The following is a 25803-nucleotide window of genomic DNA, read 5'->3' on the forward strand; positions in this document are numbered from 1 at the left end:
AAAGTTATTTTTTTATAAAAATATATTTCCCGAGCTGGGCATGGTGGTACATGCCTTTAATCCCAGCACTCGGGAGGCTGAGGTAGGAGGATCGCTGTATGTTTGAGGCCAGCCTGTGATTACATACTGAATTCCAGGCCAGCCTGGGCTAGATTGGGACCCTACTTCAAAAACAAACAACAAAAAATCAAGTTCAGAGTAAAAGTCAAAGAATAGTGCAATAAAGGTTTAATTCATTTGTGTGAGTTGATCATATTTGGTAAGTGGTGGAACCAGGAGGGAAGAATTGAGCTGAGCCCAAGGAGAGGAAAACACTGATCAGAGAAAGGGTCAAGTTAAAGTTCAGTGCATCTGCTTGTGGACTTGCATAGTAATTTATACTGCCATCCGCAGAGTGGCATGCTTAGGGCTGCAGTGTGACTTTCCAGTGGTAACTTTAAGCTCTGTGGCTCTAGCTCTTAGACAGTAGCCCTCCAACTCTACTGTGTCTTACCCTTCTTTCTAACCTTTTCCTGTTTGTCCAGCTTTTGGTGGTTCTTTCTTCTTGTTTTTGTTTGGTATGCCTGGTGCAACTGCAGCTATCACAGAAAGAACAATCCTCCGGGTAAGATGGCTGGGTAGTCTAGCTGAATGGGTAAGCACTAGGTTCAGTGAAAGACCCTGTTTCAATACATAAAATGAAGTAAGCCAGGTGTGGTGGCGCATGCCTTTAATCCCAGCAGAGATAGGAGGATTGCAGTGCATTTGAGGCCAGCCTGAGACTACCTAGTGAATTCCAGGTCAGCCTGGGCTAGAGGGAGACCCTACATTAAAAAACACTGACTTCTGCTCTCCATATACAAGAACATGCAGGTACTTGTAGTAGCACATGTGCCTGCACACATGTGAACTTACATATCTGCATGCATGTGCATGTCACATATGTGAATTGAATTGATGCTTATCCACACATGTCTAGAAAAAAAAATTTTGTCCAATATTAGCTGCTGGCTTATTTTGTAGTGTATCTTTTTAAAAAACATTTTATTTATTTATTTGAGAGAGAGAGAGAGAGAGAGAGAGAGAGAGAGAGAGAGAGAGAGAGAGAGAATGGGCACTCCAGGGCCTCCAGCCATTGCAAATGAACTCGGGACACATGAGCCCTCTTGTGCATCTAGCTTAGAGTCCTGGGGGATTGAACCGGGGTCCTTAGGCTTCGCAGGCAAACGACTTAACTGCTAAACCATTTCCCCAGCCTCTTGTAGTGTATCTTTAAAGAACAAGTCCATAAATGAGCTCATGGGTCATTTGAAGTTGGAAAATGTTCTGGAGATTGACAGAGGGAACAAATATTTAGACAGCTCTTCTCAGTAACAGTCATATTTAGGAGAATGACTATGCACATTTTACAAATAGTTTAAATAAATTGTACTGGATGATGTAGTTATGTAGTTCATTTTGCAGGGTCAGGACTTAGGATGGTGGTGCCACATTGTTTTGGTGTTTTAAAAAATCTGTGTAGGGCTGGAGAGATGGCTTAGCGGTTAAGCGCTTGCCTGTGAAGCCTAAGGACCCCGGTTCAAGGCTCAGTTCCCCAGGTCCCACGTTAGCCAGATGCACAAGGGGGCGCACGCGTCTGGAGTTCGTTTGCAGTGGCTGGAGGCCCTGGCGCGCCCATTCTCTTTCTCCCTCTATTTGTCTTTCTCTCTGTGTCTGTCGCTCTCAAATAAAAATAAATTAAAAAAAATATTTAAAAAAATCTGTGTACTGTGTCCAAAGTTACATTTTAAAGTGTTGTATTTTTGTAAAGTGATTTGTTTTTGGCACATTAAAGGTATTAAAAGAATCCAGGGGACTAAAATAATCCATCTTGCTTGCAAGCTTGCTGACCTGAATTTGATCCTCCCCAGTACTCATGGAAAGCTAGGTGAAAAGTGGCTCATGCTTCCCTAAGCCAAGGAGCCAATATCAATGGTAGACAAAGCCATGAGAATATTGAAACTTGCAGGTTGGCAGCAAAAAAACAGCTAGACAGGGCAGGAGAGATGGCTTAGTGGTTAAGGCGCTTGCCTGTAAAGCCAAAGGACCCAGGTTCAATTCCCCAGTACCCACATAAGCCAGATCCACAAGGTGGCGCACCTGTCTGGAATTTGTTTGCAGTGGCTAGAGGCCCTGCCATGCCCATTCTCAGTCTCTCTCTCCCTGATTCCTCCTTCTTTCTATCTCTATCTCAAATAAATCAAATACAATAAAAATTTAAAAAATACTAGACAGATCTTGTTTCGAATGAAAATGGAGCAAGAGGATGAGCAGCTTGAGGTTATCCTCTGACATTCACACACGCACCCCTCACCCACAAGAGTAAAAATAAACTATTCTGCTATTATAGAAGATGAGATTTTCAAATAAGTCCCATTCCCTGTAATATGACTTTAAGAAGGGATAGAATCTTGTTATGGTCAGGTTTTCCCAAAATCAGAATGACACTAACACTAGATGGACACAATGGCAGCCAGATAGTCTCAGAGTTAGCTGTCAAGATATAGATTCTTGGGCTGGAGAGATGGCTTAGCGGTTAAGTGCTTGCCTGTGAAGCCTAAGGACCCCGGTTCGAGGTTCGCTTCCCCAGGTCACACGTTAGCCAGATGCACAAGGGGGCGCAAGCGTCTGGAGTTCGTTTGCAGAGGCTGGAAGCCCTGGCGCGCCCATTCTCTCTCTCTCCCTCTATCTGTCTTTCTCTCTGTGTCTGTCGCTCTCAAATAAATTAAAAATAAAAAATAAAAAATAAATAACTTGGGGGCTGGAGAGATGGCTTAGCGGTTAAGCGCTTGCCTGTGAAGCCTAAGGACCCCGGTTCGAGGTTCGCTTCCCCAGGTCACACGTTAGCCAGATGCACAAGGGGGCGCACGCGTCTGGAGTTCGTTTGCAGAGGCTGGAAGCCCTGGCGCGCCCATTCTCTCTCTCTCCCTCTATCTGTCTTTCTCTCTGTGTCTGTCGCTCTCAAATAAATTAAAAATAAAAAATAAAAAATAAATAACTTGGGGGCTGGAGAGATGGCTTAGCGGTTAAGCGCTTGCCTGTGAAGCCTAAGGACCCCGGTTCGAGGTTCGCTTCCCCAGGTCCCACGTTAGCCAGATGCACAAGGGGGCGCACGCGTCTGGAGTTCGTTTGCAGAGGCTGGAAGCCCTGGCGCGCCCATTCTCTCTCTCCCTCTATCTGTCTTTCTCTCTGTGTCTGTTGCTCTCAAATAAATAAATTTAAAAAAAAAAAGATATAGATTCTTGGCAGCGGGGCGCGGCGGGGCGCGCGGGGCGCGCAGGGGGCGCGGGGTCCCGGCGACCGCCCGCTCGGCCTCCCGGGTCGTTGGTGGCCTTGCGACCGAGCTTGCCAGTGGCCCGGTCTCGTGCGTTCCCGGGGCCGAGGCGCTTTCCCAGGAGCCTCGCCTCGGCCCCGGGGGCGGGAACGCGCAGGCTCCGCTTCAGCCGGGCGCGCCGTGGGGTCCCCGCGCTTCCTCGTGAAGGCGGCCGAGGCTCGGCCGGGCACGGCCAGCTGCCCCGGGTCGCGCGGCGCGTGGGCAGCGAGGTGAGACGCGCATCGCGAACTGCAGAGGATGTCAATGTTACTTTTGAAGATCAACAGAAAATAAACAAATTTGCACGGACCACAAGTAGAAGCACAGAGCTGAAGGAAGAAATAGAAGTAAAAAAGAAGCAGCTCCAGAACCTCGAAGATGCCTGCGATGACATCCTGCTTGCCGGTGACGAGTGCTTGATGATTCCGTATCAGATTGGAGATGTTTTCATTAGCCACTCTCAAGAAGAAACCCAGGAAATGTTAGAAGAAGCAAAGCAAAACTTGCAAGAAGAAATCGACACCTTAGAATCCAGGGTGGCATCAATTCAGCGGGTCTTAGCAGATTTGAAAGTTCAGTTATATGCAAAATTTGGCAGCAACATAAACCTTGAAGCTGATGAGAGTTAAACATTTTATAATATTTTTTCAATTTGTTTAATAAACTTGAATATTGTTTAAAAAAGATATAGATTCTTATAATCCTGCCATCTGGCAAAGCATTCACATCAGTGATGCAGAATTTTGGGGTTCAGGATGGTTCCTCCAAATTTATGAACCCCAATTTTGGGTCCTGTCCTATTTTTAAAAAATATTTCATTTTTATTTATTTATTTGACAGAGAAAGAGGGAGGGGGGGAGACAATGGGCGTATTAGGGCCTCCAACCACTGCAAACAAATTCCAGACGTGTGTGCCCCCTTGTGCATCTGGCTAACGTGAGTCCTGGGTAATCGAACCAGGGTCCTTTGGATTTGCAGGCAAACGACCTCAACTGCTAAGCCATCCCTCCAGCTCTCCTGTCCCATTTCTAACTAATAATTGATAAAAATGAACTCAAGGATAAATGTTAAATTATTGAGTTTATTGTGGGGTTTAAGAGAAATTAGGCTCTAGGAAGGTTAGAGCAGAGTCATAAGCACCTGGAAAGTAGGAAACACACACTCATATGGAGAACACAGCACATCCAAGACGTTCATTTAAGAGAAATAGCTGGGGCAGAGCCATAAACACGTGGAAGACAGAACATAGGTGCTTATATAGAGCGATTGAGAAGAAACACACACAGCATCTGCCCTGACCTTCCCCATGGAAGAAAGTTAAGAGGGCAAATGGTGGTGGCTTAAGGAAGAACAGCAGAGGGAAACTATCAAAACAGAGATGAAGAATTTCAGATGAGAAATACCCATGGTTACCCCTGGGTTTAGAGAAATTTCATAGGTAGCAGGGCCAAAGTTTAGAGGAAGCACCCAAGTGGAAGATCTAGAATGTGGGAAAAGTCACATGTGGTAGATTCAGATACCAGAGGAAAATCATACATGTAATTAAAGGCAGAAGTTACCCCAAAACATAAAGCAGAGGCAAACAGAAAAACTACCCAGGCCAAGAAACTATACTCTGGTCTCCCCAACCCAAACAGGCTGGATGGATGGGGGAAGTCAGACTCACTAATATTCCTGTGACCAGAGCTAGGTGAGGCAGAGGGAGGAGGCTGGAAACAGCATGGGCAGGTCTTTGTATTAGCTTGAAAATGGATTCTTCTGGGGGTATGTCAGGGGAAGACCCTATTGGGTTGTAGATATGAAGGGCAGGCTTCAGGGCCAGCCCACGTTGGTGGTGAAGGACGTCTATCTAGGTAGTGAACTAGACTGTGGGCAGCAAGGGCATTGTAGCTGTTGCAGATGAATCTAGATCAAAGTTCCATTCCTGCCAGGGGGGAGTGGCACCTTCTGGTTCTCACTTTTGGACTTCTGACCCTAACTGAAAACTGCATGAAAGAAGCTAGCTTTCTCCTGAGTCTCCAACATCAAGAAACCAGTGCATTCCCTCAGCTGCCTGAATTCAAGAGCAGAAGAAAAAAAAAACAAAAAAACCCTTTAAGTAATATTCACGGTAGAAAGAGAGAAAACAGTAGGTTTCTTCCAGAGCTCTGCTTACAGTAGGTGCTTACTAAGGAGCTGAAGGATGACATGTGGTGATTCCCTCCTTCCCTTCCTCTCTCTTTCTGTTTTTTTTTTTTTTTTTTTGAGGTCAAGTCTCATTATAGTCCAGGCTGACCTGGAATGCATTATGTATTCTAGGCTGGCCTCGAACTAATGGCACTCCTCCTGCCTTTGCCTCCCAAGTGCTGGAATTAAAGGCATGTGCCACCACTGCCAACTGGTGATTACTTTCCGGAGACAGAAACAGCTTGTCCTTTTGTAAGTTAAAATCTTAGCGATGTAGAGACGTGCACATACTGCTTTGTTACTATGACACTGACTATTCAATAAAGTAAGCCTACTGTTCTTTCCTTTTTTTCCCATTGAAGGTTTGGTTTAAGAATAGAAAAATGGGGGGGGGGGGCTGGGGAGATGGATTAGCAGTTAAGGGGCTTGCCTAAGAAGCCTAAGGACCCAGGTTCGATTCCTCAGAACCCACATAAGCCAGATGCACATGGTGGCACATGCATCTGGAGTTCGTTTGCAGTGGCTAGAGGCCCTGGTGCGCCCATTCTCTCCCTATCTACCTCTTTCTTTCTCTCTCTCTCTCACTCAAATAAATAAATAAATAAATTTAAAAAATAATAGAAAAATGGGCTGGAGAGATGGCTTAGCGGTTAAACACTTGCCTGTGAAGCCTAAGGACCCCGGTTCGAGGCTCGGTTCCCCAGGTCCCACATTAGCCAGATGCACAAGGGGGCGCACGCATCTGGAGTTCGTTTGCAGAGGCTGGAAGCCCTGGCGTGCCCATTCTCTCTCTCTCCCTCTATCTGTCCTTCTCTGTGTGTCTGTCACTCTCAAATAAATAAATAAAAATTAAAAAAATAATAGAACAATGAACGGAGCCTATGGGTCCTGCTCTTGGAAGCGTATGACAATATCCACCATGTGAGCAGTACTGGGTGTTGAGAGGGGGGCCCTGTGGCTGGTGGCTAGATGGTTTATGGGCTCAGGCTCCAGCACCAGCACAGAATACAAGACTTAAACTTGGTCCTTTCCATGTATGAGGTGTAGGCCAGCTCCTTGGTGAGCTTCACCAGCCCAGGGGTCTCAGGCGTAGCTCCACATGTCAGTAGAGCAGGCAAGCTTCTGGACAAGCAGTTAAACCTGGCTTCTATAGCCAGAAGGGGGGAGACTCCAATGTAGTCCACTGGGTATCCACTGGATTTAAAAAATATTGTTGTGAGCCGGGTGTGGTGGCGTACGCCTTTAATCCCAGCACTCTGGAGGCAGAGGTAGGAGGATCGCCATGAGTTCAAGGCCACCCTGAGACTACAGAGTGAATTCCAAGTCAGCCTGGACTAGAGTGAGACCCTACCTTGCAAAACCAAAAAACAAACAAACAAACAAAACCATTAAAATATTGACATTTTAAGAATTGTTTAAAAAGTTGCAAAAGTGAAAAAAATCTTTTCTTTTTTTTTTAAAAATTTTTATTTTTATTAACATTTTCCATGATTATAAAATATATCTCATGGTAATTCCCTCCCTCCCCACCCCCACACTTTCCCATTAAATCTTTTCTTAATCTGCGTCTTTTAAAAAATTCTTTTGTTTATTATTTTTATTTATTTATTTGAGAGTGACAGACAGAGAAAGAGGCAGGGAGAGAGAGAGAGAGAGAGAGAGAGAGAGGGAGAGGGAGAGAGAGGGAGAGAGAAAGGGCGCACCAGGGCCTCCAGCCACTGTAGACGAACTCCAGATGTATGCGCTCCCTTATGCATCTGGCTAATGTGGGTCCTGGGGAGTTGAGCCTCGAACCGGGGTCCTTAGGCTTCACAGGCAAGCGCTTAACCGCTAAGCCATCTCTCCAGCCCTTAATCTGTGTCTTAAAGGACCGGAATAATACACTTTTAAAAAGTCACCTCACAAGGGGAAGGGGCAGGGGGAAGGCTTCAGAGATGGCTCAGAGCTTAGGGTGCTTGCCTGCAACAGCCTAGATTCCTCAGTATCCATGTAAAGTCAGATGCACAAGGTGCCACATGCATCTGGAGTTTGTTTGTAGTAGAGGCCCTGGTGCGCCCATTCTATCTATTTGTCTCTTTCTTTCTCTCTCTCTGTCATTTTGTTTTGTTTTGTTTTATTTTGGTTTTTCAAGGGATGGTCTCACTGTAGCTCAGGCTGACCTGGAATTCATCTGTAGTCTCAGGGTGGCCTCGAACTCACAGCGATCCTCCTACCTCTGCCTCCCGAGTGCTGGGATTAAAGGCGTGCACCACCACGTCAGGCCTTCTCTCAATTTTTTTTAAATAGATAAAAATTTTTAAATAGATAAAATAAATAAACAGGTGCCTGACGGCTGGGGTTTGATTCCCCAATACCCATGTGAAGCCAGATGCACAAAGTGGTACATGCATCTGGAGTTCATTTGCAGTGGTAAGAGGACCTAGCATGATCACTCTCTCCCTCTCCTTACAAATAAATAATGAACAAAAAAAGTAGGGCATGTTGGCACACGACTTTAAGCCCATCACTTGGAAGGCCAAGGAAGGATCCCTGTGAGTTCGAGGACACCCTAAGCCTACATTGTGAAATCTAGCTCAGCCTGGGCTAGAGTGAGACACTACCTTGTAAAACAAAACAACAACAACAAAAATAAATAAAATAAAATAAAAGTCACCTGAAGTAATCTGAGTGGAAAGTCCGGCAAACATGGCTCCAAGGTTGGAAGTGAGGAGACAACAGAGGCCTCACTCTGGCCTCTAAAATTGCTTGCTTTCAAGCAGCCCAGCCTGTGGGCCAGAGTATCTCCTGGTGCCCAGTGTGCTCTACAGAAAGGGAGGATACTAGACCAACTTGGGAGGGAGTAGCCTCCGTGAATATTCACACACCTCATGCCCATGCACCCTGTGAGCAGCTTAGGGAGTTTCTGAGTCCAAGGCTGGAAGTGAGCACATTAGTATGGGCAGAAAAAGTACTGTTTGGAAACGCACTGTCCATTTACTAGGGACTTGCCTTGGCCCTCCTTGGACATATATGTGGTTCTATATGATCATAATGTCAGTGGAGATAGAACAGCAAGGGGGAACAAAGAAGAAAGGGATCAGTACAACTTACCCCAGGGACAAGGGAAACTTGTGATGTGCAGGGCAAACTGGTGGTGACCCAATGATAACCTCCTCATGAAAGGAGAGCACTCTATCTTTGTTTGAATTTCAGATCCTGAACAAATAAAATCCATAGTCTACAAAACCCTGGAAAAGCACATGAAAACAAATACCATGAAGATCCATCTTTATTTTTCACAGATATGCTGAAGATAAGAGATAAGCATAACACTCTGAATGGGAGATCAAATTGTGGATGACACCAAATAACCCATCTCCATTTGCCCCCTGGACAAGAAAGGCTCCCTAGGGTTCCTCGGTATCCGACTCCACGCAAGATTCTTGGGTCTCAGATGGTGGTCTCCTGAGAAGGGCTCTCCTCTCCCTGTTCCTCTCTTGGGCTCTCCTATTATTAAACCACACCTGAAAGCAAAGGGAGACACTGAGAGTGACCTTAATGTCATGATGGAAAATGCACACCATGCAACGTTATATGCCACTGAGATTCATACAGCCCAGAATAAGCTGTTTTCTAAATGCTCGAGTATCCAAGGGGGAAGCAGGAGTTGCTCACTGTTGGAGCACGTGGTGAGAACCTATGGACCGCTGGGTTCCAGCCCCAGAACTGCCAACAGCAGCAACAATCAGAACCTCAGTAAAAGTCACCCCATACCCAAGTCCTCCAGGTCCCCCTAATGAGCAGCAGCTGTGTGTCAAGCTCTGGAGTTGACTCAAAGGAAGGCTCCTTCACACTGAAGGTCATGTACAAGTTGTATTTTTATTGCATATAATTTTTTTTTTAAGAGAACACTTTTTTTTTAAATTTTTTATTTATTTATTTGAGAGTGACAGACAGAGAGAAAGACAGATAGAGGGAGAGAGAGAATGGGCGCGCCAGGGCTTCCAGCCTCTGCAAACGAACTCCAGACGCGTGCGCCCCCTTGTGCATCTGGCTAACGTGGGACCTGGGGAACCGAGCCTTGAACTGGGGTCCTTAGGCTTCACAGGCAAGCGCTTAACTGCTAAGCCATCTCTCCAGCCCTATTGCATATAATTTGCTCCCAATCTTGTCATCTTATTGTCCAATTCAAATTAATTCAACAGTCTTTCTGTTTATTACTTCCTTTAAATAAGTTTTAAAAGCTATCAGTCCTTGCCCTCTTCTACCACAATGGAACTATTTTGGTACTGTTTTCTGGTGAACCCACACCTGACTTCCAAAAAGTAAAATTGACTGCTTTCCCTAAAACTTACAATTTAGTCAAGTACATCACTTTACTAAAACTTATAAAGGAAAGGAGGAAGAACCAGCAACTTAGACATTTTTTTAGAATTTATTTTTATTTATTTATTTGAGAGAAAGAGGCAGAGAGAGGGAGACTGGGCACGCCAGGGCCTCCAGACACTGCAAATGAACTCCAGACACATGCACCCCCTTGTGTATCTGACTTACATGGGTCCTGGGGAATCGAACCTGGGTCCTTTGTTTTTGCAGACAAGTGCCTTAACTGCTAAGCCATCCCTCTAGCCCAGCAACTTGGACTTTTAAAGTCTCTTCCTACATCATTCTCATTCAACAGACATTGGTTATTTATACAGTGTGGTTTTTGGCCGTATTGTTCCCTTCTCCCAATATTTACTCATTTCTTCATTAACAGTTTAGCATAACTGACCCTATCATGTCCCTGTTGCTCCCTGCACCAGTTAGAATATCTACTGAATCACCTAAAGCCCCAACTGTCAGGATTTTAGCATTAATTAGTGGATAAATACCTATATCCCCATGTATGTGATGCATGTTTATAACAAGCTAGGCTATATAAATATATACATATATTTAATTTTGCACACAGAATAGAAGTAGTTTGTGTTTTGTTTTTTTTTTTTTTAATTTTTTTAAGGGCTGGAGAAGTGGCTTAGCAATTAAGGCACTTGACTGTGAAGCTTAAGGACCCAGGTTCAATGCACATGGTGGCATTTGTGTCTGGGGTTTGTTTGCAGTGGTTGGAGGCCCTGGCATGCCCATTCTCTCTTGTCTGCCTCTCTCTCTCTCACACACACAAATAGATAAAGAAAAACAAAATATTTAAAAATATTTTTAAATTTTATTTTTATTTATATAGTTATTGGAGAGAGAGAGAGAAAGAGAGGGAGAGAGAGAGAGAGAAAGAAGTGGGATAACGGGGCACCAGGACCTCCAGCCACTGCAAATGATATCCAGACGCAAGCACCACCTTGTACACCTGGCTTATATGGATTCTAGAGAACTAATCCTGGGTCCTTAGGCTTCGCAGGCAAGTGCCTTAACTGCTAAGCCATTTCTCCAGCCCTATTTTCCTTTCTCCATTAGGAAATTGTGTTTCTTCCAGTCAGTAATATGCAGAAATAACTAGTGTATGTTTCTATTTTCCAACCATGAAGTGCCATGTTTGGCATTGTGAAAAATGATGATAAAGCTATACTAACTTAAAAATACCTAGGGCAAGCCGGGCGTGGTGGAGCACGGCTTTAATCCCAGCACTCCAGAGGCAGAGGTAGGAGGATCACCGAGAGTTCGAGGCCACCCTGAGACTACGTAGTGAATTCCAGGTCAGCCTGAGCCAGAGTGAGACCCTGCCTCGAAAAACAAAATAAAAAATAAAATAAAAACCTAGGACAGCTAGGCGTGGTGGCGCACACCTTTAATCCCAGCACTTGGGAGGCAGAGGTAGGAGGATCGCCATGAGTTCAAGGCCACCCTGAGAATACATAGTGAATTTCAGGTTAGCCTGGGCTAGAGCAAGAACCAACCTCAAAAAACAAAACAAAATAAAAAAGAAAAACGTAGGACAGAGCCAGGTGTGGTGGCGCACACCTTTAATCCCAGAATTAGAGAAGCAGAGGTAGGAGAATCACTGTGAGTTTGAGGCCACCCTGAGACTATTTAATGAATTCAAGGTCAGCCTGGGCTAGAGTGAGACCTTACCTCAAAAAAAAAAAAAAAAAAAAAGAAAAAGAAAAAGAAAAAGAAAAGCTGGCTGTGACATCTGTCACCCTACTGATTACCAGCACTGATTCCTCTGATCTGGCTACCTTGGCAGGTGTCCCCTTTCTCCCTAACCACTCCATGTGTATCCCTTCCAAAGCTGCAAGATTGGTTGAAGGGGATGACTTTCCTCTAACAGAGGAGGACCGGTCTTCAGTCAAGGGTATACAAGTAGCTGCGCTCCCCTGCTAGAACCTTCAAACAAGCTCTCGAGGTCCATTTGTAGGATAACGTATGGTAGTCAAGCTTCTTAGACTCCAGACACATCCAAATGAGGAACTGCACGTGGCAGTCTGTCTTTAAAAACAAAACAAGGGCTGGAGAGATGGCTTAGCGGTTAAGCGCTTGCCTGTGAAGCCTAAGGACCCCGGTTTGAGGCTTGATTCCCCAGGACCCACGTTAGCCAGATGCACAAGGGGGTGCATACGTCTGGAGTTCGTTTGCAGTGGCTGGAAGCCCTGGCACCCCCATTCTCCCTCTCGTTCTCTGCCTCCTTCTCTCTCTCTCTGTCGCTCTCAAATAAATAAAAATAGACAAACAAAAAAAAATTAAACACAAAACAACAGAACACCAAAAAATACCTGGGACATTCCTGGAGAGGTGGCTCAGAGGTAAAGGCACTTGCCTTCAAAGCCTAAGGACCTGGATTCAGTTTCGCAGTATCCACATAAAGCTAGATGCACAAGGTAGTCCATTTGTCTGGAGCTCACTTTTTAAAACAATATATTTTATTTATTTATTTGAGAGAGAGAGAAAGACAGGGAGAGGAGAGGAGAGAGAGAAAGCGCGGAAAGAATGGGCGCACCAGGGCATCCAGCTACTGCAGAGGAACTCCAGATGCATGCGGCCCCTTGTGCATCTGGCTAACGTGGGTCCTGGTGAATGCAACTGGGATCCTTTAGCTTTGCAGGCAAACACCTTAATTGCCTTAACTGCTAAGCCATCTCTCCAGCCCCTGGAGTTCACTTTACAGCGGCTAGAGGCTCTGGCACTACTATTCTCTCTCTCTCTCTCATAAGTAAATATATAAATAAATATATGCACGACTAATAAATACTATATTAAAAAAAAAACACCTAGGACAGGCATGCATGGTGGTGCAAGCCTTTAACCCTAGAACTTGGGAGACAGAGGTAGGAGGATCACTGTGAACTTGAGGCCGGCTTGGGACTACAGAATGAGTTCCACGTCAGCCTGGACTACAGCGAGACCCTGCCTTGAAAAAACAAACAAAAAGTACCTAGGACAAAATGCTTCAAGACTTGAAGACTGTAGCTTGACTCATGCTTTTTTAGAGGTACTGACCTGCACTCTGTCTTCAGGTATATGCAGATGTCTTGACAGTGTCCTCCTGTGTAGAGAAAGACACAGAAGATGGGTATTCAATGTTGTGGATACGATGCAGTATCCTATATACATTCTGTGCTGCTTTTAAATATAATCATCTTCCCACACAACTCTGTGTTCAATTAACCTCACGACCAGTCTTGTAACAATTACCTCACCACAAAAATATGTTTTAGAACTTGATAGTTGAGTCACATAAATTTAATACATGACTTTAAGAGTCAATAAAATATGAAAGGCTATGGTGAACAAATTAAACAAACCTTAACAGAGGAATTATATTAAAAGTATATGAAAACGTCTGGGCTTGGTAGCACAAGCCTTAAATCCCAACACTCAGGAGGCTATAACAGGAGGATCACTCTGAGTTTGAGGCCAGCCTGAGACTACATAGTGAATTCAAGGTCAGCCTGGGCTGGAGCAAGACTCTACCTCAAAAACAACAAAAAATTATACAAAAACTGCATCATGATGGTAACTCATTTTCCTTACTCTGATTTCCATAAAAATTTCTTCACAAAAGCAAGCCAGGGACCTGAGGAGATGGCTCAGCACTTAAAGACACTTTCTTTCAAAGCCTGCTAGATTCCATGGTACCCACAAAAAATTCGGATGCATGATGTGGAACATGTATCTTAGAGCTTATTTTCAGTGGGAAGAGGCCCTGGCATGGCCCATACTCTCTCTCTCTCTCTTCCTAAAATAAAATTTAAAAATACGTCTTATAAAGGCAAGGCAATAATAGGTCAGGGAGGAAGGAGATAAGTAGGTAAACTGAAATATAAAAAGTAAAAATTGAGGCTGGGCGTGGTGGTGCACACCATTAATCCCAGCATTTGGGAGGCTGAGGTAGGAGGATAACAGTGAGGTCACCCTGAGACTACACAGTGAATTCCAGGTCAGCCAGGGCTAGAGTGAGACCTTACCTCAAAAAAATTAAAACAAGGTAAAAATTGGGCAGAAGAAATGGCTCAATGCTTACAGGCTTTCAAAGCATGAATGCCTGTTTTTTCCCCAGTACCTCCATAATGCCAGATACACAAAGTGGCCCATTTGTTTGGAGTTTGTGGTGCCACTAGGCCCTGGTATCCATTCTCATTCTCCCTCTCTCTCTCTCTCTGCTTGGAAACAAATAAAATCATAAAAAGGTAAAAAAAATTACCATTTAGCCAAGGACACAATCAGGATATAGCAAGGCCTAGCGCTATAGGCCCCCGATCCCAGCTAATTGGAAACTAAGGCCAGAGGATTGGCAGTATACAGCATCCCTTGGTTTAAGAGTAAGTTCAAGACAAGCCTTGGCACTTTAGTGAGACCTTGTTTCAAAATGAAGATGGAAACAGAGCTAAGGGGCTGGAGAGATGGCAAAATGTGTGCCTAGATTCCCCAGTACCCACATGAAGCCGCCCGCGCAGTGGCACATACATCTGGAGTTCATTTACAGTGGCTAGAAACCCTAGCACACCAATTCTCTCTCTTTCTGTCTGTCTCTCCTTTCTTGCAAACAAACAAACAAACAAACAGTGCTAGGGAGGCTGGGTGTAATGACACATTTTTAGTCCTAGTGGCTCAAGAGGTAGAGAAATGAGAATCACCACAAGTTTCAGGCCAGCCTGGTCTACATTAAAGTTCAAAGCCAGGTAGGGCTACATACAGAGAACGTTTTTATCTTTTTAAATAACCAAAAATTGGCTAGAACTATAGTTCAGTGGTATACTGCTTGTCAAGCATACACATGTCCTAGGTTCATCCCACTTCCACCTCACAATGGGCCAAAAAGGAAAGTTTGTAAAGACAACCCCAGAATAGGAACAAATATTTGAACATTACATTGCTATTACCTGACACTCTGTAGGGCGGCTACTAAAAATACCAAGATGATAACAAGTATTGGTGAGGTGGTGGTGAAATTGGTAAGCTGGTGTTATGTGGATGGAAATGTCAATTTGTGCAACCACTAATGGAAAAGAGAGTTGTCGGGCTGGAGAGATGGCTTAGTGGTTAAGGCGTGTGCCTGCAAAGCCAAAGGACCCAGACTTGATTCCCCAGGACCCATATAAGCCAGATGCGCAAGGTGACACATGTGTCTGGTGTTCCTTTACAGTGGCTTAAGGCCCTGGTGTGCCCATTTACAACCCCCCCTCAAATAAAATAAAATAAAATAATTTAAAAAAGAGACTTGTCACTAACCAAAGCATTAAACATCAAAATGTCACTAATGCAGCAATTGCATTTCTTTCTTTTCTTTTCTTTTTCTTTTTCTTTTTTCTTTTTTTTTCTTTTTTTTTTTTGCTTTTTCGAGGTAAGATCTCACTCTAGCTCAGGCTGACCTGGCAATCACTTTGTAGTCTCAGGGTGGCCTCGAACTCACAGCGATCCTCCTACCTCTGCCTCCTGAGTGCTGGGCTTAAAGGCATGCGCCACCACGCCTGGCTAAGCAATTGCATTTCTGAGTATACACCAAAAAGAACAGAAAACATGGAGTTTAAAAGGTATCTGCCCATCCTTGTTCATAGAAGCCCTATTCACAGGAGTTAGAAGATAAAAGGAGCCCAAATCTCACTCCAAAGAGGAATTCTAAAGCAATCTGGAGGTATATCCATACAATGGGACATTATTTAGACTTGAGAGGATATAAATACTGTCAGAAGTCCCACCAGCCATAAACCCTAAGGACAATATGCTAAAGACAACAATGAAGTTAGTCACAAAAGGACAAACACCTAATGATTTCATTACATGAGGTATGTAGAGGAGTCAAATTCAGAGAACGGAAAAGGAGGAGGTCAGGGCCAGGGGGAGGGAAAGGGAGATCTTGGTTGGATGCAGTTTCAGTTTGGCAAGATGAAGAGACTTCTGGAGCTGTTAACACAGCATCTTTTAAATACTTAACGCTGCTGCATTCTAACCCTTCAAAGTATTTGGAACCATATGTATTGCAGTTATCCATATTGTACCACAATTCAGATCAATACAGATTGACGCTGACCAGTATTCAGACTTGATTGGTATGAAAATAGTGACCTTGATCCCTAAGACATCCTCCCAACATGCACAGCAAGGTAGGAGAAAGCTCCAGGGTTAGGAGAAGGAAGGGCAAGGACTAAGGAAAGAGCACCCCAAAACAAACCTGAGTCTGCAGGTTGGGGTGAGCCACATACCTTGTAAGCCTATCTGGGTACTTAGTTTCCTGGAAAGTGGCTTCTAATTCTGCCACCTGCCACACCGTAAAAGGCGGCAAGACCCTGCGTGGACGCCTGCCCCTCCGTCTTCGCAGCAAAGCCACATTCGCGTGAGCTGGCTCCAACCACTGCTGCTCCCCAAACTGCTCGCTGCTGGTGCTGCGGGGGAACGAGTTTTCTTCCACTTCCAGGTTGTTCTCGTCGCGCCGTTGGCTCACATTGTTCTGGAGGCTTGAACCTTCTTCACTGGAGCTGCCACTTCTGGCTGTCGCGGACCTGGCGAGCTGGGATTCGGAGCCTGAGTTTGTTTCATCTTCACTTTCCCCCAGGCTGAAGTAGTGGTACTCATATTGGTAAGAGCAGTGCGCCATGGCTGGGGCTCTACAAGCCGTGCGTCCTCCACCAACGCCGCCGCTATGGTTCTCAACAAACCTGCTGCACGCACTGGTGGCACGTTGCAAGTTCAAGGGCGTGATTTCTTTTGGGTCCCATCTTTCCAAGCCTGCTATTGGTTCCCGCCTCTTTTCAAGCCTGCTATTGGCTTCTTCTTCTTCTTCTTTTTTTTTCTAATCCTGCTATTGGTTTTCTGCATACTTTCTATGGCAGCGGGTTTTACTTGTTAGCACGATAGTGGGCGGGAGTGGGCAACCCCAGAACCTAAAAGAGAAGGTTGCAGTTTGTGGTGGAATTGTGCAAATAGAAGACATGAGCCAAGCCGGGCATGGTGGCGCATGCCTTTAATCCCAGCACTCGGGAGGCAGAGGTAGGAGAATTGCCGTGAGTTCGAGGCCACCCTGAGACTACAAAGTGATTGCCAGGTCAGCCTGAGCTAGAGACCCTACCTCAAAAAACGAAAAAATAAAAAAATAAAAATATATAAAAGAAGACATGAGCCAAAGTTCCCCTGAACCCATGGAGGACCCTGATAAAGGGACTCTACAAGATTGGTGGCTTCATTTTACAGCCCAAAATGAGAGTGAGGGCTAGAACTCAAAATGACTAGAGGACCTATGTGTAAACATTTGGAGAAATTCTTATGACCCATCTCCTCCACATTTTGCTGTCTGCACATTGCATGACTTCAGAGTGGATGCATGTGATCGACTCAGTGTTTGCTTGCCCCAAGTTTCTGTAAGGACGCTGCAAGGACTGCTGCCATGTTCTTTTTTTTTTTTTTTTTTTTATAAATTTATTTTTATTAATTTATTTTTTAAATTTAATTTATTAGTTTTCTTTTCAGTAAATACAGGCAGTTTGGTACCATTGTTTAGGCTCATCTGTGATCTACCCCCTCCCATTGGACCCTCCTTGTTGATGTAAATGGGTCGTGCATTGTGGAGTTAGCCCCCAGTTATTGGTACGATAAATGTCTCTGCAAATCATGACCCAACATGTGACTCTGACATTCTTTCCGCCCCCTCTTCCGCAAAATTTCCCTGAGCCATGTTGGGTTCATTTTTGGTCTGCTTCAGTGCTGAGGTGTTGGGGGCCTCTGAGGCTCTGGCTCTCTGATTTGGTAGGAGTTGATTTTTCTCTGCGTTGGTCTCCTTCCCCCTTGTGCTGGTATCCGGTTCACAGGAAAACATCACCCTTGCTTGTTTCGCCAGTTGTCCTTAGTTTCAGGTGGGCCCCTTTTGAGGTATGTTGGTGCTGCCATGTTCTTGTACACACGGAGCATCCACACCTTGGAGCTGGGCTTTGGATAGCCTTCTGTTGGATGATACACTGAAGGAAACCTAATGAGACCCATGTCAAAGGTTATAGACTCCATGGGCTCGAAAGATGGCTTAGGGGTTAAGCGCTTGCCTGTGATGCCTAAGGACCCCGGTTCGAGGCTCAATTCCCCAGGACCCACGTTAGCCTAGATGCACAAGGGGGCACAGGCGTCTGGAGTTCGTTTGCAGTGGCTGGAGGCCCTGGTGCGCCCATTGTCTGTCTCTCTTTATCTGCCTCTTTCTCTCTCTGTCACTCTCAAATAAATAAATAATTTTTTTAAAGGTTACAAACTCCAGATTTTTGTCAATAAATTTATATCAGTGTCCATGCATAATATCCTGCCCAGTGCTGATCAAGAATGTTGACTGAGGGCTGGAGAGATGGCTTAGGGGTTAACCGTTTGCCTGGGAAGCCTAAGGACCTCAGTTCGAGGCTCGATTCCCCAGGACTCACGTTAGCCAGATGCACAAGTGGGCGCACGTGTCTGGAGTTCGTTTCCAGTGGCTGGAGGCCCTGGGAGCCCTTTCATTCTCCCTCTCTCTCTCTCTCTCTCTCTCTGCCTCTTTCTCTCTCTGTCGCTCTCAAATAAATAAATAAAAAAAAAGAATGTTGACTGACACTGCATGAGGTCCTGTCCACTTTGGGTTGTACTGATGATAAATGACTTAAAAAAAATGAGAAAGCATTAGAAGTATACTTCATTGGTGCTGAGTAGATCTTGGATCCTCAAGCGCGAGGCCAGAGTTTGGATCCTCGGAACTCATGGAAAAGCCAGACACAAGTAGTCATGCGTTTGTAATTCCAGGGTTAGAAGAATCCTGAAGCTCACCAGCTGGTGTTCTTAGTGACAAAACAATTGAGACACTGTCCAAATGTTGAAGGCAGGGATCCACATACTGAGGTTGTCCACTGGCCTCTACAAGCATGCTGTGGTAGTGCATATTCTTATATATACATGCCCCGTACACACACTAAATAAAAATTAAAATAAAAAATAAAAAGGAAGCATTATAGAAATCTCAAGGAAAGAAACTTGAAAAGAGAATTTCATGTCCCATTGTTTGCAAAGTGTTCCTGTCCTCAAAGAAAGATTTCCATTGTGATGTGGGCAAGAAAGGTGGCAGTAATAGAATCTGAGACAGAAAATGCAATCTTCACCTTTTATTTTGAGGGGCGGTGAGAAAGTTAAAGTAGGGTCTCACTCTAGCCCAGGCAGACCTGGAATTCACTATGCAGTCTCATACTGGCCTTGACTTCACAGCTATCCTCTTATCTTTGCCTCCTGAGTACTGGGCTTAAAGGAGTTTGCCCCCATGCAGGCTAGTTTGACACTATTTTGTTGTTGTTGTTGCTTTGAGGTAGGGTTTTGCTCTAGCTCAGTCTGACCTGGAATTAACTATGCAGTCTCAGGGTGGCCTGGAACTCACTGTGATCCTCCTACCCCTGCCTCCTGAGTACTGGGATTAAAGGTGTTCGCCCCCATGCAGGGCTAGTTTGACACTTAAAAAAATATTTTACTTATTTGAGACAGCGAAAGAGGGAGGGAGGGAGAGAGAGAAAGAATGGGCACATACCAAGGCTTCCAGCCACTGCAAACAAACTCCAGATGCATACGCCATACTTGTTTATCTGGTTTACCTGGGTATGGGGGAATTGAGCCTCGAACTGGGGTCCTTAGGCTTCACAGGCAAGTGCTTACCCGCTAAGCCACCTCTCCAATCCCTGTTGTTGTTGTTTTGAGGTAGGGTTTTGCTCTAGCTCAGGCTGACCTGGAATTCACTATGTAGTCTCAGTCTCAAGGTGGCCTGGAACTCAACTGTGATCCTCCCACCTCTGCCTCCTGAGTACTGGGATTAAAGGTGTAGGATTTTTCTCTAGCTCAGGCCGACCTGGAATTCACTATGTAGTCTCAGGGTGGCTTTGAACTCACTGCAATCCTCCTACCTCTGCCTCCCTAGTGCTGTGATTAAAGGTGTGCACTACCACCCCTGGCATAGTTTGACACATTTTTAATTTTTTTTTAATTATTTATTGGGCTGGAGAGATGGCTTAGCGGTTAAGCGCTTGCCTGTGAAGCCTAAGGACCCTGGTTCGAGGCTCGGTTCCCCAGGTCCCACGTTAGCCAGATGCACAAGGGGGCGCACGCGTCTGGAGTTCGTTTGCAGAGGCTGGAAGCCCTGGCGCGCCCATTCTCTCTCTCTCCCTCTACCTGTCTTTCTCTCTGTGTCTGTCGCTCTCAAATAAAAAAAAAATTAAAAAAAATTTATTTACTTATTTATTTGAGAGCGACAGACATAGAGAGAAAAAGGCAGACAGAGAGAGAAAAAATGGGCACGCCAGGGCCTCCAGCCACTGTAAACGAACTCCAGATGCACGTGCCACCTTGTGCATCTGACTTACAAGGGTACTGGGGAATCGGGCCTCGAATTGGGGTCCTTAGGCTTCACAGGCAAGCTCTTAAACGCTAAGCCATCTCTCCAGCCCATAGTTTGACACATTTTAATTTAGGAAACATACTTTGGAGAGGAAGCATGGGTAGGGCATGTTGAAATGACTTAAGAAAAAGACCTGGAGGACAGAATTCTGCCTTGCATCAGGCAAGTTCAGCAAGCTCTCCGAGAGTGGAATATCTGAGGAACTCCAGACTAGCGGAAGTCTTTAAGACCAAGACTGGTCCATTGGTGGTGGTGGTGGGGGAACCTGGCTGTAACCCTGTCATTCAGCTTCACCAGAAACCTAAGCTGTAGCTCTTGGAGGACACTCTGTTTCTTCTGGGCAAAAGGAGGGTGAAGAACAATGTTTTTTTAAAAAAAAATTTTCCTTCTTATCTGGGGATCCAACTCAGGATCTTGTACATGGTAGGTAAGCACTCCACCACTCAAATATGTTCCCAGCCCCCCAATGTGATTTTCTTGTAAAGTACCTATGGGGGACTGAGAAGCTGGTTCAGTTGATAAAACGCCACACAAGCTTGCGTCCCTGAATTTTGACCCTCAGCATCCCATAAAAGCTCGATGTTGTGCTGATCATTTGCAATCTCAGCCACTTCTATGGGCAAGAACAGAGGTGAAGACTGGAGGATACACTAGAAGCTCAGGAAGCCAGATAGCCTGGCGAATGCATCAGTGAACAACATCAGACCCGGCCTCAAAATAAGTGCCCCACCCAATACACACCAAAATCGAAAGCATCAATGGATATCATACTCCTATGGCTGAGATGCCTATATCGAAACATAAGGAAAATGCAAGGAAAGTAAATATATGGGTTCCTGCTTTCACCCCATACTTCAAGGAAAGGGAGAACATTTTCCCAAGTGGGCTAACAATGTAGTCTCAGGGCGGCCTTGAACTCATAGTGATCCTCCTGCCTCTGCTTCCCAAGTGCTGGGATTAAAGGTGTGCACCACAATGCCCAACATCAAAGGGATATTTAAAGAAATCAGAGACCTTTTTATTTAAAAAAAAATTTTGTAGTCAGTGAATATAGTCAAATTGGTATCATTGTTAGCTTCCTCCCTGTCCTCCCCCTTCAACAGGGACCCTCCTTGTTGGGGTATGTGGGTCATGCATTGTGGGGTTAGTGTTTAGTTTTGGGTAGGAGGAAATGTCTCTGCTTGTCATGACCCAACGTGTGGCTCTTACATTCTTTCCATCCCCTCTTCCGTAAATATCCCTGAGCCATGTTGAGTTCATTTTAGGTCTGCTTCCTGGTTGAGATCTTGGGGGCCTCTGTGTCTCGGGATATCTGGTTTGGTAAGGGTTGATTGTTCTCTGTGTCTATCTCCTTCAACCTTGCGCTGGTTCCCGGTTCGCGAAGAAAACAGCATTCTTGCATCTTTCCCCAATTAGTCTTAGTTTCAGCTGGGGCCCTTTTGAGGTATTACCGGGTAGTTCTCTCCTTAGGATCTGCATCTATCTGAAAAAAAGAAGCAGATTCTCCAACAGAGAGTTAAGTTAGCACCAAGTAAATATGATAACCATTGTTTTTTAGAGAGAATTTAATTAAGAGCGGGTTCATTTTTGGATATGGTTCTGACTTGTTTCTCAGCTCCAGCTATGGGTTCCATTCCACTGAGCAGATCAGTTAGCCAAATCGAGAGCAGTTGGTTTCCCACCATGGCTGTTCGCTACCATTGCACTTGTGTGAGCCTCACATCAGGTTGTTTGCTGCTAAGTAGGTTAGACCATGAGTTGCTTGGACAAATATTGGTATTTATCCCTCAGTCACTCATGTATCACCTTCTGGCACTAGACGTGCTGTCTGGGGACTGACTCTCTTCCAGCTTCCAGCCATGTCGTTCCATGCTACATACCAACAGCATATGGTGTCTTCAGCAGTAGGGTCTTACCACTAACCTACGGTGGGTCCACAAACGTTCTAACATAAATCTGTCTCCTTCTTCTCCTCCTCCTCTTCCTCCTCCTTCTTTTTTTCACTCTAGCTCAGGCTAATCTGTAATTCACTATGTAGTCTCAGGGTGGCCTCGGCAATCCTTCTACTTCTCCCAAGTACTGGGATTAAAGTTGGGTGCCACCATGCGGCTTGAGAGCAAGTTTTTAACATGAGCAAAGCACAATAACTTATATGATATAACCAAATAAACTTGAAAATATAACAAATGAAAATTCAAAATACATCTAGCGTCTTCAAAGTATAACTGAAGAATGCAAAGCAAAGAAGCATTTTCAAAATTTACCTAATTTTCAGGTAATGAACTAAGAGCTTCTTTTTTAATTTATTCTGCTATTGCCTGGCTCTCATGACTCTACATTTATTTCTCCTATATAGTTTTTATGGATGTATAATTGCTAAGGAGCCCCTAAGTAAAATAAAAAATAAGTTAACAAACAAAAAGAATAAAGAAATTGAATTGGGAGGAAATATAAATATGCCAATTTTCTGTTTTTTATAATATGAGTCTATAATTTAGGAACACATACCAAAATCCTAAAATTATAATTTTTATGATCTAATAATCCTTGTTTTATCCTTTTTATCAAATTTTATTTTACTTTACTTTTTCGAGGTAGGGTCCCACTCTAGCCCAGGTTGACCTGGAACTCACTCTGTAGTTTCAAGCTGGCCTTGAACTCATAGCAATCCTACCTCTGCCTCCCCAGTGCTGAGATTAAAAGCATGTGCCACCAATACTTGGCCTAAATTTTGTTCTTTCTTAAAGATCATATTCTTATAGTCCCTCCCCCAGCCCCATTCTACTGAGGGCTCTCATTAGTTGTTTTATTGGTATTCACTGTGGGATTCTGAAGTCCTCTGTCAATCTCTGTGGGAGGAGAGGGGGCTCTGCCCAGGCCTAATCCTATCCACCCTGTTGCTTTCCCAATCTTTCTACCCTTCTTCTGAAATATTCCCGAAGGCTTGATGGGCATGTTAGAAATCTGAATGTGTTGAATTCTCTGTAGTCTGTGGATGTCGTTTGTAATGAGGTTTGAGTGACTGCAGTTTTTGTCACCATCTCTCTTTTTTCTTTTTCTTTTTGTTTTTTGGTTTTTGTTTTTCGAGGTAGGATCTCTCTGGCCCAGGCTGACCTGGAATTCACTATGTAGTCTCAGGGTGACCTCGAATTCATGGCGATCCTCCTACCTCTGCCTCCCGAGTGCTGGGATTAAAGGCGTGCGCCACCACACCTGGGCCTTGTCACCATCTCTTGAACTGCTTTTGAGGCTAGCACAGAGAGCTGCGCTCATATGGCCGCTTCCTCTACAATGACTCCTGAGCCCTGACGGATGAGGTGGAGGTGACCTGTCTCATGGTAGACAGTCTGTTATCTTTTCATGTTGTATTGATGTATCCTGGATTTCCTCAGTATCAGGCACAATTTAATTGTCTGCATAAATATGAACAGGCACATCTATGTCATGAGTACGAAAAAATTTCAGCTTAATTAAGTGGTAAAAATATATACCAAATGATTGTTTAATTTTTTTTTTTTTTTTGGTTTTTTGAGGTAGGGTTTCACTCTAGCTCAGGGTCTCCTGGAATTCACTATGTAGTCTCAGGGTGGCCTTGAACTCACGGTGATCCTTCCACCTCTGCCTCACGAGTGCTGGGATTAAAGGCGTGCGCCACCACGCCCGGTTCCTGTTTTAAAATAATTTTTATGATTTATTATCAGTAAATGTTTTATTTGTGTAGCTTTTCACAAATATGGGTTTGTATAAAATTTTCTCAGGTAAGGGTTGGAGAGATGGTTTAGCGGTTAAGCACTTGCCTGTGAAGCCCAAGGACCGTGGTTCAAGGATCCCCAGGACCCATATTAGCCAGATGCACAAGGGGGCGCAGGCATCTGGAGTTCGTTTGCAGTGGCTGGAGGCCCTGGTGCACCCATTCTCTCTCTCTCTCTCTCTCTCTCTCTGTGTCTCTTTCTCTCTCTGTCACTCTCAAATAAATAAATAAAAATGAACAAAAAAATTCTTTTAAAATTTTCTCAGGTGAAGGGCCCAGGCATGGTGGCACGCACCTTTAATTCCAGCACACAGGAGGCAGTGGTAGGAGGATCACGGTGAGTTCAAGGCCAGCCTGAGACTACTGAGTAAGTTCCAGGTCAGCCTGGGCTAGATTGAGACCCTACCTCAACTCCCCTCAAATTTCTCAGGTGAAAAGGGGTCAAGAGGTTTGGTAACAGACTCTTGTAATCCCACCACTTTAGAGGTGGAAGTAGAACAAGGAGTTAAATTCATCTTCATTTCCATAGCTGCTATATGAGATCCTGTCTCAAAAAGAGTCACGAATTCAAAAATTTAAGGAGTCTTGGTTTAGCTTATCAAGCAACCCTCTAGAATGCCAAGTCCCTAATAAACTGCCATCCTGGACCTGTGTGCCTCTTTCTGGTGTCTCACAGAATCGTGTGCCTGCTTCTCCAGGCAGGATGTGTGCAGGAGAGCAGGGGCTTCCAGACCATAGGCTGGCGTGGCCACAGCCAGTATGCATTGGGGTGCTTTGGCTTTAGCCACCCAGGGGCTGAATGAGGCCATTCCATTCCATTTCTTTCTTTCTTTCTTTCTTTTTTTTTTTTTTTTTGAGGTGGGGTTTCACTCTAGCCCAGGCTGACCTGTAATTTACTATGGAGTCTCAGGGTAGCCTCGAACGCTCTGCAATCTTCCTACCTCTGCCTCCCGAGTGCTGGGATAAAGGTGTGCGCCACCACACGGGGCAGGCCATTCCATTTCTAAGACCAGAAATAGAGTGCCAGCCACAGCAGAAGCCCATCATGGATCAGGCAGATATGCGGTAGTTGTGAATCTGAAACACTGAGCCCAGGCCTCTCCAGACACCCATTCGTTTTAAGTTGCATGAGAGGACTTCCTTACATCCAGCTTCTGTTGGGTGGGACGAGCAGGCTTTCTAACAAGCTTATTCTTTGGCTTTCTAGGACTGAAAGATACAAGTTACTTAGCATGAGCACCTGAGTTCAGATCCCAAGCACCCATGTCAAAGCTGGGCACTGTCACACTGAGAAGCAGGGACTGAAAGATACCTAATGTTTGTGGGCTAGCTAATCTGACCAAATAGTTGAGCTCTAGTCTCATGTTGATACTGTCTGGCAAAATAAAGTCAGAGAGATTGAAGAAGACACCCACCCACCTTCCACGCATGTACACACATGTAAGCACTCATATATGCATGCACACCACACACACAAATGCAAATGAAAATGCGACGATCTGAAAATAACGGTCTTCCTCGTGAGAAATTATTATTTGTGTTAAACCAGGTGATTACTGCCACAAATAATTCAGTGTACATTTTGTAATTTGTTAACTAGAAATAACCAGACATGAAAATATTCTTTGAACTCAAAATTCCCATTACTTTACTAAGGGATTGGTACCTAAGTGATTAATTACGTAAGGAAAATTATGATGATAAGGATGCTGAAGAACAGTGCTTGAATTGAAGAGGTTGAATGACTGCTCTCCAGAGTACATTTCTATG

The 25803-nt window shown here is 44.7% G+C and overlaps 1 protein-coding gene across 1 annotated transcript; it reads left to right on the forward strand.

Annotated features, from left to right (window-relative positions):
• The first annotated feature begins 1950 nt into the window (after nt 1-1950).
• LOC123456568 (prefoldin subunit 4-like) lies at nt 1951-3964 on the forward strand. Its single transcript, XM_045139933.1, has 2 exons — nt 1951-1987; nt 3251-3964. Exons 1-2 carry the CDS (start codon nt 1951-1953, stop codon nt 3958-3960), a joined length of 747 nt encoding a protein of 248 aa, XP_044995868.1. The 3' UTR covers nt 3961-3964.
• Nucleotides 3965-25803: the final 21839 nt, after the last annotated feature.

The sequence above is a fragment of the Jaculus jaculus genome, chromosome X, assembly GCF_020740685.1.
Source record: "Jaculus jaculus isolate mJacJac1 chromosome X, mJacJac1.mat.Y.cur, whole genome shotgun sequence".
NCBI lineage: Eukaryota > Metazoa > Chordata > Mammalia > Rodentia > Dipodidae > Jaculus > Jaculus jaculus.